The sequence below is a fragment of the Colobus angolensis genome, unplaced genomic scaffold (assembly GCF_000951035.1).
Source record: "Colobus angolensis palliatus isolate OR3802 unplaced genomic scaffold, Cang.pa_1.0 Scaffold103, whole genome shotgun sequence".
Classification (NCBI taxonomy): Eukaryota; Metazoa; Chordata; class Mammalia; order Primates; family Cercopithecidae; genus Colobus; species Colobus angolensis.
The window spans coordinates 5,955,613-5,968,901 of NW_012111253.1; the positions used below are offsets into that span (position 1 = coordinate 5,955,613).

Sequence of the window (13,289 nt, forward strand, 5' to 3'; positions counted from 1 at the left end):
GCCTCCCAGGTTCAAGTGATTCTTCTGCCTCAGCCTCCCGAGTAGCTGAGATTACAGGCATGTGCCACCATGCCTGGCTAATTTTTGTATTTTTAATACAGACGGGGTTTCACCATGTTGACCAGGCTGGTCTCGAATGCTTAATGTCAGGTGATCTGCCTGCCTTGGCCTCCCAAAGTGCTGGGATTACAGGTGTGAGCCACCGCTTCTAGGCGACCCTGTCTCTTACCACAAAAAAAAAAAGCAGGAGGAGTGGGGGCGGTGCAACGAAGAGGTTTATCATGTCTCCTTTGATCTGATTCCCGAAAGAGCACTTCCCTGTGAATTTTAACAAAAATATCCCTGATACCTAATTAGTTAATATTTGATTGTTATAATAGTTTTATATCTTAAGTTATCAAAATAATTTAGTTTTCTTCCCTCTCTTATTGCTGTATCTTTTGACAGTACCTGTAAAAATTTGTAGAGACAACAGATGGTGCTTACTCCCACAAAGCAGATATTCTGCCAACCTTGTCTTAATATTTTAATATTATTTTAATATTAAATATTTTCATAGCAAGATAATTATAATTAGTAGCTCATTTGTAGTGCCTCTTTTAGTGTACAACCATTAAGCATGTTTTATTTTATAAAACTTTTAGGCCTCGATGGGTGGTTCCAGTTTTGCCAAAAGGGGAATTAGAAGTGCTTTTAGAAGCTGCTATTGATCTTAGTAAAAAAGGTAAGTTATATGTTTTTATGCTTTCTATAATGTATGCTACTAGATGTGCTTTTACTTTATCCCAAAAGCTGGTGAAATGGATTTGTTTTCCTCCATTTAATTGAGGGTCTTATCTGTTATGGGAAATAATATACAGAAGAATATTTTACAATTAAGTACCCTATATATGATGGATGGTGTGATGGACTCCAGACATATCTGCCCCCTGCCCCCCTTGTAATTTATCTTGAGTCATTTCTGTCCTCAAAATATGTACTGTGTAAGTCTACAAATTATTTACACTTGGCCTTTGACCGCTTTACTAAAATGACAGTGAATTAGGATGTGTGGCTCTTTGTACCTAGTAAAATTTTCATTCATAATCCTTCAGGTAAAAATTACCATTTTGTTAATATTGTACTTTTAAAATAAACTATCTCACATGTTTGTAAGATTGGGTCTTGCTTTGTCACCCAGGCTGGAGTGTGGTGATGTGATCACAGCTCACTGCAGTCTCTACCTCCTGGGCTCAAGCAATCCTCCCACCTCAGCCTCCTGAGTGGGACACAGGCATGCACCATCATGCCCACTAATTTTTTTTTTTTTTTTGAGATGGAATTTCGCTCTTGTTGCCCAGGCTGGGTACAGTGGCGTGATCTTGGCTCACTGCAACCTCCACCTCCTGGGTTCTAGCGATTCTCCTGCCTCGGCCTCCCGAGTAGGTGGGATTACAGGCACCCACCACCATACCCGGCTGATTTTTGTATTCTTAGTAGAGACAGAGTTTCACCGTGTTGGCCAGGCTGGCCTCGAACTCCTGGCCTCAGGTGATCCACCCGCCTTGGCCTCCCAAAGTGCTGAGATTATAAGGCATGAGCCACTGTGCCCGACTAATCTCTTTTTCCTCTTTCTTTCTTTACTTTCTTTTCTTTCTTTTCTTTCTTTCCTTCCTTCCTCCTTTCCTTTCCCTTTCCCTTTCCCTTTCCCTTTTCCTTTTCCTTTCCTTTTCTTTTTCCTTTCCTTTTTCCTTTCCTTTCCTTTTTCCTTTCCTTTTCTTTTCTTTCTTCCTTTCTTTCTTTCTTTTGTAGAGACAGACTGGTTCCCCAGGCTGGTCTTGAAGTCCTGGGTTCAAGCGATCCTCCCACCTCGGCCTTCCAAAGTGCTGGGATTGCAGGCATGAGCTACTGTACCTAGCCAATTTTTTTTTTTTTTAAATACACAGGAAAGGTGTGATTTTTCTCTTAGAGAATTGAAAGATGAAGTCTGTTTTTGTTAAACCAACAAAAGGAAATCTGGTGTTTTTACTCAGTTGTCCAGAAGAAAAAGTTTAATGCTGGAATTAATCTTTTTTTTTACCCCAATGTCTTTGGTCTACTTTAGGTGCAGTCGAGTTATCTAACAGAGGACTACTATTGTAATAATTTTCAATTCATGTTTTAAGATACTGCAGATTAAAAAGCAGTAACATTTCATTTTCTGAAATAGGATGGCTATGGATATGTTATAGTTAACAATAGGCACTATCAACAATTGAAATTGATTATTGTCAAAATTAACATGTTTAAGTACAACTCCATGGCAAGAGAAAGTTTGATTTATAATAATTCACCTCTTTTGTTTAAAGAACGTGTCCTTATGCCTCATTAATCCTGTAGAAATATACCAAAGTGAAAATACAACACACGGACAGGTTACGGTTGTTTTCACCACTCAAAATTTTTTGTTCTTTTACGCGTTTATTCACCAATTCATCAGAATTTTTTAAAGAATATCTTTTTTATTTTAAAAATGTTTACTTTTTATGGGTATATAGTAGGTGTATATATTTTGGGGTAATGAGATATTTTGATACAGGCATACAATGCGTAATAATCACATCAGGATAGATAAGAGTATCCATTACCGCAAGCATTTATCCTTTGTGTTTCAAACAATCCAGTTATACTCTCTAGTTATTTTAAAATGTACAATTAAATTAATTTTTTTTTTTACCGTATTCCCTGTTTTGTGCTAACAAGTAACTAGGTCTTATTCTATTTTTTGTACCCATTAACCATCCTGCTATTCTCTACATCCGTGAGTTCAGTTGTTTGATTTTTAGATCCCACAAATGAGTGAGAACATGTGATGTTTGTCTTTCTGTGCTTGGCTTATTTCATTACCATGGTGACCTTTTGTTCCATCCATGTTGTTGGAAATGACAGGATCTCATTTTTTTTTAATGGCTAAATAATACTCCATTGTGTATATGTACCACATTTCCTTTATCCATTCGTCCATTAATACTTAGGTTGGTTCAAAATCTTGGCTATTGTGACCAGTGCTGCATCAAACATAGTAGTGCAGATATCGCTTCAATATACTGATTTTCTTTTTTTTGGGCATATCAGCAAATTTTGGAAGACTTCTGTGCTAAGTATGTTCTAAGTCTTGACTGTAAAATGATGGGTAAACACTGATTAATGGTATTTCATTTAATAGCATTGACATTCAGTGGACGTGTATTCCTCCCTCCACCATATTTTTTTTTTCTGCGACCACAGTTATTTTTGACAAGTTCCAAATTTTTAAAAGTTTAAATTACCATCTCTTTTGTACTATCCATCAAATAATACTTTCTATACAAATTGAATAGGTTTTATTTTGTCATTAAGAGTTACAGATTTTCTTTGTTTGGAAGCACATTGCTCTGTTGCCTTTCTAAAATGTGGTGAAATTAAGCAAACATGTAAAGAAACAGAGACACTGAGATAATGAGAGAGGCTAATAAGGAAGGCAAGATATAATTCATTTTATTTGATAAAACACAGAATAGTATAAGGATATTGATGCTAAATGAATGATTTATGAACAAAATAAGATTTTAAAAATTGGGAAATGTTTTTAAGTTCGAAGACTTATTTTCAGGGAGCAAAATTCTATTTAAATTTGCCTCTTCTCGTGGTACTGCTGATCACCATTTTGTGTTTAAGGCTAGTGCCATAATTTGTCACATTTTCAGTTAGTGTTAATATTACTCGGTCAATCTACTTTTATGCAATTAAATATTTGTTAGCTGTCGGTGAAGTTTTCAGTTATTACCTTTTATTGTATATTGGACAATGTAAAAACAATCAGATAAATATTTTGTTTGCATTAATTTTTCTCACTTTTCCTTAGGCCTTGATGTTAAAAGTGAAGCATGTCAGCGATTTTTCCGAGATGGGCTAACAATATCATTCACTAAAATCCTTACAGATGAAGCAGTGAGTGGCTGGAAGTTCGAAATTCATGTGAGTCTTGTGTTTGACTTTAAAGGATCAGATTTACATAGTTATACCTGTGATTGGGGAGGGGTATATGTATGTGTGGCTGTGTTATATTTATTCTGTTATAATTGAATTAAAAGGTCTAAAAATGAAAAACTTAAAAATGTTTAAGTCTCTTGAAGGCAGCATGGTCATTTAGAATAAACATGAGATTTAGAGTTAAACTTGGGTTTAATCTCTCCCCTGGGATCTCAAGTGTCTGTGACCTTAGGCAAGTCATCACATTTCATTGAAAATGTAATGCTATCAGTTGTAAGGTACATCACTGTTTTATGGACTATTAAGAAAAATACTCAGGATGGGGCATTTCATATACATCTGGGACACCAAAGGGTCAAAAATGAACTTGCTATGCAGAAAGGGACAGCAAAAAACCCTGCATATCTTAACCTTGGCACTTGGTGAAGGGAGGGATTTAAAAAAAAAAAAAGTGAAAATCTAAACCACAAACCAGTATTTACACAGTTTTGTAGACTGAATTCAAATTATAGTTGTGATACAAAAAGCCCTTAAGTGGAAAATTTAAAATGGTCTCAGGTTGGTAGTGCCCCCAAGTGACTAACAGAAGCAAACACAATTCCTCTTTGCAAATACCTTCCATTTAGGAAAACAGTAATGTATTATTCATTGATTATAAGATAGAGTCAGATTCCAGAGATCTTAAAAAGTGAAAGTATATGTCTCAGACTGATAAAATGCCATAATTACTCTAAGTCTCTGTTACTTTTGTTTTTTTTGTGTTTTTTTTTTTTTTTTCCTGAGACAGAGTCTCGCTCTGGCTCCAGGCTCCCAGGCTGGAGTGCAGTGGTGCGATCTCAGCTCCCTGCAACCTCCATCTCCCAGGTTGAAGCGACTCTCCTGCCTCAGCCTCCCGAGTAGCTGGAACTTAGGCATGTGCCACCACGCCTGGCTAATTTTTGTATTTTTAGGAGAGAGGGGGTTTCACCATGTTGGCCAGGCTGATCTTGAACTCCTGTCCTCAAGTGATCCACCTGCCTCAGCCTCCCAAAGTGCTGGGATTATAGGTGTGAGCCCCCATGCCCGGCCTCTGTTCTTTTGTATACTGTGGAAGTGGTCATGTCAAGCAGATAATGTTTTTGTGGCCTATAACCTATTTCCCAAATATGACCATAGCATAAAAATTCCACATTTTCTAGCCGGTAGCTCATGCCTGTAATCCCAGTACTTTGGGAGGCTGAGGCGGGAGGATCACCTGAGGTCCCGAGTTCAAGACCAGCCTGACCAACATGGAGAAACCCCGTCTCTACTAAAAATACAACATTAGCCGGGTGTGGTGGCACATGCCTGTAATCCCATCTACTCCGGAGGCTGAGGCTGGAGAATGGCTTGAACCTGGGAGGTGGAGGTTGCTGTGAGCTGAGATCGTGCCATTGCACTCCAGCCTGGACAACAAGAGCAAAACCCCATCTCAAAAAAAAAATTCCACATTTTCTGATTTAACATGTAATTTTATAGGTGTAGAAAGGGAAACTTTGGAAGTGGCGTCAGACTTTCGCATTTAACATTTACCTAGCAAATTTATCTTGGATGATTGACATGTTGTATTTTATTTATTTTCATTTTTTGAGACAGAGTCTTGCTCTGTTGCCCAGGCTGGAGTGCAGTGGCGCCATCTTGGCTTCCTTGGAACGTCTGCCTCCTGGGTTCAAGCTGTTCTCATGCTTCAGCCTCCCGAGTAGCTGGGACTACAGGCACATGCCAGCACACGTGGCTAATTTTTGTATTTTTAGTAGAGACATGGTTTCACCCTGTTGGCCAGGCTGATCTCAAACTCCTGGCCTCAAGTGATCCACTCTCCTCAGCCTCCCAAAGTGTTGGGATTAACAGTCGTGAGCCACTGTGCTCAGCCTGACATATTGTTTAGATTTTAGAATTGCTGCCTATCGTGTACAAATTCCAGAGAGAAAAAATAGTAACTTGCATCTTATCTGTGGACGTAGAGCAGGAATAGATAACTTAGGTGCCTCTTGTATTTTTTAAGCTATAGCAAATGGCTTTTGAAAGTACCATATAAATTACGAAGTAAACAAATTCTAACTTGTTCTTTGATAATCAGTTTGATCCCAGTATTAATGAAATGGTTAGAAAAATGGAGAGATCATTATTTGTTAGGATACGATTAATATTGAAGATATTTCTGTTTGAAATTGCAGTGTTTTGATCTTGTAAATTGCCTTTCCTCCTCATGTAACAGAGGTGTATTATTAACAATACTCATCGTCTGGTGGAGCTATGTGTAGCCAAGTTGTCCCAAGACTGGTTTCCACTTTTAGAACTTCTTGCCATGGCCTTAAATCCTCATTGCAAATTCCATATCTACAATGGTACACGTCCATGTGAATCAGTTTCCTCAAGTGTTCAGTTGCCCGAAGATGAACTCTTTGCTCGTTCTCCAGACCCTCGATCACCAAAGGTGTGTTGGTTTGTTATTTTCAAAATTAAATAATACAATTGTTTTGCTCTGACACAGAATCTTAAGTGATCTGTATTTAAAGTGTGACAATGAAATAACACTTTAAATGAAAATATACCCAACCAGAAGCCTTTTTCGTAGCTTTGTCATTCTGGTTCTGTCTTTGTTTTTTCTGCATGTATAATTATCCCCGTTGTCTTCTGTCTAGCCTCTTTAGAAATAGTCATAATTGGCCGGGCGCGGTGGCTCAAGCCTGTAATCCCAGCACTTTGGGAGGCCGAGACGGGCGGATCACGAGGTCAGGAGATCAAGACCATCCTGGCTAACACAGTGAAACCCCGTCTCTACTAAAAAATACAAAAAATGAGCCGGGCGAGGTGGCGGGCGCCTGTAGTCCCAGCTACTCGGGAGGCAAACCCGGGAGGCGGGGCTTGCAGTGAGCTGAGATCTGGCCACTGCACTCCAGCCTGGGCAACAGAGCGAGACTCCGTCTCAAAAAAAAAAAAAAAAAAAGAAATAGTCATAATTTGGGTTAGTAGGAAACACTGTAGTTTTTCTTTGAAATAGGAGATTATTTCTTTGACCAAGGACTCAAGTGTTGTTCTGTAGGGCCATGATCATTTTAGGTATTCCAAGATTTTGACTCCAAAATCAAGTATATCCTCTAAATACCTAAAAATACATCATATAATTACAGAAATTGTTAATGAAATCAATATAGTAAATCTTCCAAATCTCACTTAAATATCTGTATTCGGTACATAAATGTAAGTTTTCTATATTGGTGTAAACAGACTATATACTGTAAAAACTTTATCCCTAAATGCTGCTTCTTTTAATAAATATTAAGTAATTAAAAAATTTTAGATTTCAGGGAGACATTTTTAATATTATAGGACTTGTACAAATTTCCCTTTTTCTATCCAGCCAGAAAAATTTTAAGTCATACATTATGCAGAACTTGGTTTATTCTACTAATTAGCTGAAGTTATCAAAAATATGTCAAACATAAGTTGAGATTTTCTGATATTTCCCAGTTCATATGGTTGCCACTAGATGGCTTATTTTTGCTTGAGTAGATCCGGTTAATATCTTAATAATGGCAATCTTCAGAATGAAAATTTTAATCTATACCTGTATTTCTTTTTAAATTTTACTTTTTTTTTTTTTTTTGCTCTATGTGCCAGTAATCCACAACTTAAGAGATTCACAGGAAACAAAACTTGATTTGGCAATGCTAAATGTAAAATTTTTAGATGACTTCTGGTTGAAGATAGTTTTATATCTTCGAAGTATAGTTCTTGCTATTAAACTTATAAAATATAGCGACTGGGAGAGTAGTTAGCCTTTCAAAGCCTTCAAGAGTACAATTTTAAAAAATATAGCCCAAAATATAGTTGTGAATCAAGGAGAAGCATATTCTATGGAGTTACTTACACATTTACTTGCTGTTGAAGTAAGAGAAATTTTATACAGCTAAACAGGTCTTCTATAAATCTGATTAAAAGGGGACATATTTGGCAGAATCTTCAACCATGTCCCTAGTTGGATGCAGATGTCATGATATAATGAAAAATCTAAGGGATATATAATAGCCTCCATATTTTTTTTTATTCTGTTCTTCAAAGGTGGTAGTGGCAAAATTCAGATCATCAGACTTAGTCGATGGAGATAAACTTTCTAAGCTGTAGATTCACTTTCGGATACTGTTTGTAATGAGTTTCATTTACCTTTGAGAAATTTGAGTTACAGAGCTTAAAAGTCTGTTTTATTAGGAATATTTTTGAGCCTTAATACTTAATCATTTTCTGGAGCTCTTGGTAGGTCTTCTGTTCTACTTCAAATTCTCTCTACACCCCCTACCCTCCTGGGACACTGAACCTCACTGGCCTCAACTTTTGACCCGTGAGAAAGCTAAAGCTGTCAGGACTATCTCTGAGAGTGTTTCCTGTTCCCCATCTTCCCCCAAGATGTTTGAAGATGTTTAAATGAGATTATTTATTCAAACATTTAAAATATAATAAAAACTTCATTGGTTATGACAAAAGGTCTCAGGTGAAATTCACCATTCTATCTTTGAGAAAAGGAACTTGTAGTAATAGAAAACTGTGGAAAGCATATGGTGAATTGTAAGCTATGTGGTCATTTTGAATTTTCTATTTAGGGCGACTGATCTTTCTCTGCCAGTCTTGACAACTTAGAGCCAGAGAAGGAAAGCTGTTGTTGGCAGCTGCTGAAGCTAGCCTATTAGCCTCAGTTTGAAGCACTCTATCTGAATATTCCCAATTGTTTAAGTGTACATTACAGTAAAAGAAATACAGAAAGATTAGCTTTAGACTAATTCTTTACTGTGTCCACACCTGCTGTTTTATAAATATTGTATGTAACTATCGAGTATATCAATCTAATACTCTCATTATAGTTACTGAAGAAATAAAATATATTACATAATGAGCATGTACTTTCTTACAATTGCTGAATGACAAGGGATCTGGTGAATTAAGTACTCAAGAGTTTTAATGGTTTTGAATTAGCCTTTCATGACTAAAAAGGAAAACCCTATTATCTTATATTGAAATACGGTAATGGATTTATTAGAGAATTTAGTTGATTCATATTCTTTTAAAACCATATAAAAATTAGCAGTAGGCCAGGCAAGGTGGCTCACGCTTGTAATCCTAGCACTTTGGGAGGCCAAGACGGGTGGATCACCTGAAGTCAGGAGTTCGAGACCAGCCTGGCCAACGTGGTGAAACCCCATCTCTACTAAAAGTACAAAAATTAGCCAGGTGTGGTGGTGCGTGGCTATAATCACAGCTACTTGAGAGGCTGAGGCAGGAGAATTGCTTGAACCCTGGAGGCAGAGGTTGCAGTGAGCCGATATCGCACCATTGCACTCCAGCCTGGGCGACGAGTAAAACTCCATCTCAAAAAAAAAAAAAAACCAACAAACAAAAACAAACAAGAACACTAGCATTAGCTATCATATTTTCTCTTTAAACAAACATTGGAAATACAGCCATTTATTTAGCATCTTTACTTTTTCCTGTGTATTTTAAAAAAATAGTTGTAGAAATTATTTTTGCTTAAGGCTTAGAAGAGAAATTGTCTCTTTTGTCCCTTGTTTTCCAGTGGCTTCTAAAACATGGCCTAAATTTTAGAAGGTGGCAAGGTGTGAAAGGTTTTCTTAGGTACATTAATTTCTACATATACTTGATTCTTATATCTGTATAGGCTTTTAATTCATCTTAAGTTTTTACATACAGACATGCTTTTAGCCTCACAACTGTTGTTTGTGCCAGCTGTATGGTACTTTGAGCTACAGCTCTTTCTTAGTTCATCCTGTTGCATGGTGTTACTTCTAAGATAAGGAGAACTGGGTGCAATTCGTATAAGCAAAAGTATCAACCAGCATATTCTACTTAGGAACAATAGATACTAATACCAGGCCTTAGTTTTTAATTGACAATTCACTCTCAGGCTATTAGTTACTGTGTTTATACGGAAATTTTAATATTTTACAACTAAACAAGAAGTAGATTCAAAATTCATTACTAAGTAGCTTCTTCTTAACTCTCTTGAAGTCTCTCTGCCTCCTGAAAATTATTTTAATATAAAAGACTTTCCAGTAATGAGAAGGTATTCATTCTTATATGGTGGGATATCTGAAATAGGAGCATGTCTTCTGATTCCTGTTCACCACTTATATTGGTACAAACAGATCTAACTATGCCCCAGTGATTTAATCTATACTTGCTACGTGTACTGCTTCTGTCTCACAGATGGAATTACTGTGAACAAAATGCAATGTTTTGTGGTCCTTTGAAAGATGATTTGTTTTACTGAATTTACTATTTCTAGTATATTTCAAGAAGGCTTTAGTGCTTTTTACCCCTTGAAGTAGGAAGTTAACTTTTTTCATTAATTGTGTTACAGGGTTGGCTAGTGGATCTTCTCAACAAATTTGGCACTTTAAATGGGTTCCAGATTTTGCATGATCGTTTTATTAATGGATCAGCATTAAACGTTCAAATAATTGCAGCCCTTATTAAGTAAGTTACATTTAAAAATCAATGTTTAGTGCACCGTAGAATTGCTGGTTTTTGCTTCATAAAAAATGGGTTTTTCAAGTGTGATTTCTTCAACTAATAACTTGGATTTTTAAAAAGTAATAGAGTTTAGTCCTAAATTGATTTTAAGAAATTGCGTATTTACAGGAGTTTTATATCTTTCTTATTTCAGACCATTTGGGCAATGCTATGAGTTTCTCACTCTTCATACAGTGAAAAAGTACTTTCTTCCAATAATAGAAATGGTTCCACAGTTTTTAGAAAACTTAACTGATGAAGAACTGAAAAAGGAAGCAAAGAATGAAGCCAAAAATGATGCTCTTTCAATGATTATTAAATCTTTGAAGAATTTAGCTTCAAGGGTTCCAGGACAAGAAGAAACTGTTAAAAACTTAGAAATATTTAGGTTAAAAATGATACTTAGGTAAGATACTTACCTCTTGAAATAATTATTTATGCCGATTTTAGAATCATACTTATCACTGAATTTTTCTTACAGATTATTGCAAATTTCTTCTTTCAATGGAAAGATGAATGCCCTGAATGAAGTTAATAAGGTGATATCTAGTGTATCATACTATACTCATCGACATGGTAATCCTGAGGAGGAAGAGTGGCTCACAGCTGAACGAATGGCAGTGAGTCTTTCGATTCTTCTTTATATGAATAAGAATCTACTTAAGACAAAAAATTAGAATAGCTCTAGCTAAAAAAATTAGTAGTAGTAACATTTTAAAGTAAACTGAAATTGGGAGGTGTTTTGATTGATTTATAACTCTGTTAATCCTGAGAACTTTTTGAAATAACATAGTTTATTATTTGGTAGTGATATGAGTAACTTTAAAACATCTTTGATAAATTTAGTGATGAATGTGGTGTTCTGAAGCAATTACTAGTTTGTTGGAGAGTGGGAAGTTGGTTGAAATGGAGTAGGTAGAGTTGATCTAGAAAATGGATTGGGTAGAATTTTATTTTGATATTGAAATTTTAGGAAACTTTATGTACCATAGATACCTTGTATGATATTGTTTTGAAATGAGTTAAGTATGCCATCTAAGTTACAGTGCCAATATTTTTTTGAATGTATATTGTGTAACAGTCTTGGGAAAACATCTGTAGGAGAACTGTCCTTGCCCTCAAGGAGCCCTCACTTTAATAGGGGAGATAGTGATTAGAGTGTGTTAAAATGTATGTGGAAACTGCTTAGATATTGCCCTGTGTTAGGGGATCGGGGTAGACATTTAGTTTCATACATATGATGTACGTATCTGCCTCGTGGAAAGTCCAGCACAGAGCTATTCAGAGTGTGGTCTGAAAACTGGTGCTGGTTCTTGAACAAGTCCTAGGTAGGACAGAAAACAGCAGTAAGTGTTTAGAAACTTCAGTTGCAGTTTGACATTGCGACATTTTTATTGTGTTTTACAAAAGTATCTGTGACTCTGCAGTGGCTCACGCATGTAATCCCAGTACTTTGGGAGGCCAAGGAGAGATTGCTTGAGGTCAGGAGTTCAAGACCAGCCTGGGCAACAAAGCGAGACCCTGTCTTTATATTAAAAATATTTGTGTATATATGTAGAATAACATAAAAACAACTATCTGCAACAGATTAGACATTAAAAACTGGCTCTTTATCAGCTGAGACATGTACTTCTCTAGCACATTTTGGGCCTAACTACTTTTTATTCTCAGTGAGCTAAATACTGCAAAATCATATAGTGTGGATTACTCCCTGTTTGTAGCATGAGTTAGCACTTTATTCTATTGCTGTAGATCAAATGAATGCTAGTTGAGCAAGTTAGCACAGTGTTACAGAAAAACAGACTGTGGAAGCATATGACTTGATTCATATTCCAATTCTAGCATCTGTGAGCCTGTTTACATTTTGTAATATAATAATGTATCTCTGACTAGGATTGTTTGGAAAATTAAAGAGAGAATGGATAAGCAGTAATAGTGCCTAGCACATGATAATTATTCATAAATAAAAGTAAAAAATAGAATGCCTTTTTACCCAAGGTCAAAACATAATTCTGGGGCAAAATTGGGATAAAGAACCAAAGATCCTAAAATTGGTCCTGTACCCACCCTACCATGGTGATTGTATACTTAAATAATATTTTTCTGAGTAAATGCTGGAGTGTAGAATCTTTTTAATTTCAGTATTTCTAATTTATGGGAACATTTTTGTATGTGCAAAATTGTTATAAAATTTCATAATTTTCCATTAAAGCAACACATAAGTATATTTTATCAGTATTATATTTTGTAAATGTGTTTTAAATTTCCTTATATTTAATAATAGTGTAAGCAATTAAGAAAAAATTGTTTTAATTTCTGCTTTCAAACACGTTTTTGAATTAACATTTAGGAATGGATACAGCAGAACAATATCTTATCCATAGTGTTGCGAGATAGTCTTCATCAGCCACAATATGTAGAAAAGTTAGAGAAGATTCTTCGTTTTGTCATCAAAGAAAAAGCTCTGACCTTACAGGACCTTGATAATATCTGGGCAGCACAGGTAAGGAATTTAAAATGATGGCTATTTAGTCTTTTAAATAAAGATACTAAAAACTGAATAAATACAGCAGTAGCTATCATGAAGTGCATGCAGGCTTGTATTGTTTGACTTTGAGAACATTTAAATGCTTGTTACCTTGCCAGGAATGTTTCTGAAATAACCAATAATCTTTTAAAAATAAAAATATTCTTTTATCTGTATTTGATAAAGGTTGAGAATTCGTCAGTGTTTTGTGTTTTTTTTTTTTTTTTTT

General features: G+C 35.8%; 1 protein-coding gene across 1 annotated transcript in view; it reads left to right on the forward strand.

Annotated features, from left to right (window-relative positions):
- The window catches only part of USP9X (ubiquitin specific peptidase 9, X-linked), a 154,875-nt gene that overhangs the window by 44,976 nt on the left and 96,610 nt on the right, over positions 1–13,289 (forward strand). Inside the window, exons 4-10 of the mRNA XM_011942716.1 lie at positions 645–724; positions 3,863–3,975; positions 6,227–6,445; positions 10,382–10,497; positions 10,688–10,939; positions 11,015–11,153; positions 12,884–13,036. Of these exons, the coding sequence (XP_011798106.1) occupies positions 645–724; positions 3,863–3,975; positions 6,227–6,445; positions 10,382–10,497; positions 10,688–10,939; positions 11,015–11,153; positions 12,884–13,036 (1,072 nt within the window). The remainder of the gene's footprint in view (positions 1–644; positions 725–3,862; positions 3,976–6,226; positions 6,446–10,381; positions 10,498–10,687; positions 10,940–11,014; positions 11,154–12,883; positions 13,037–13,289) is intronic.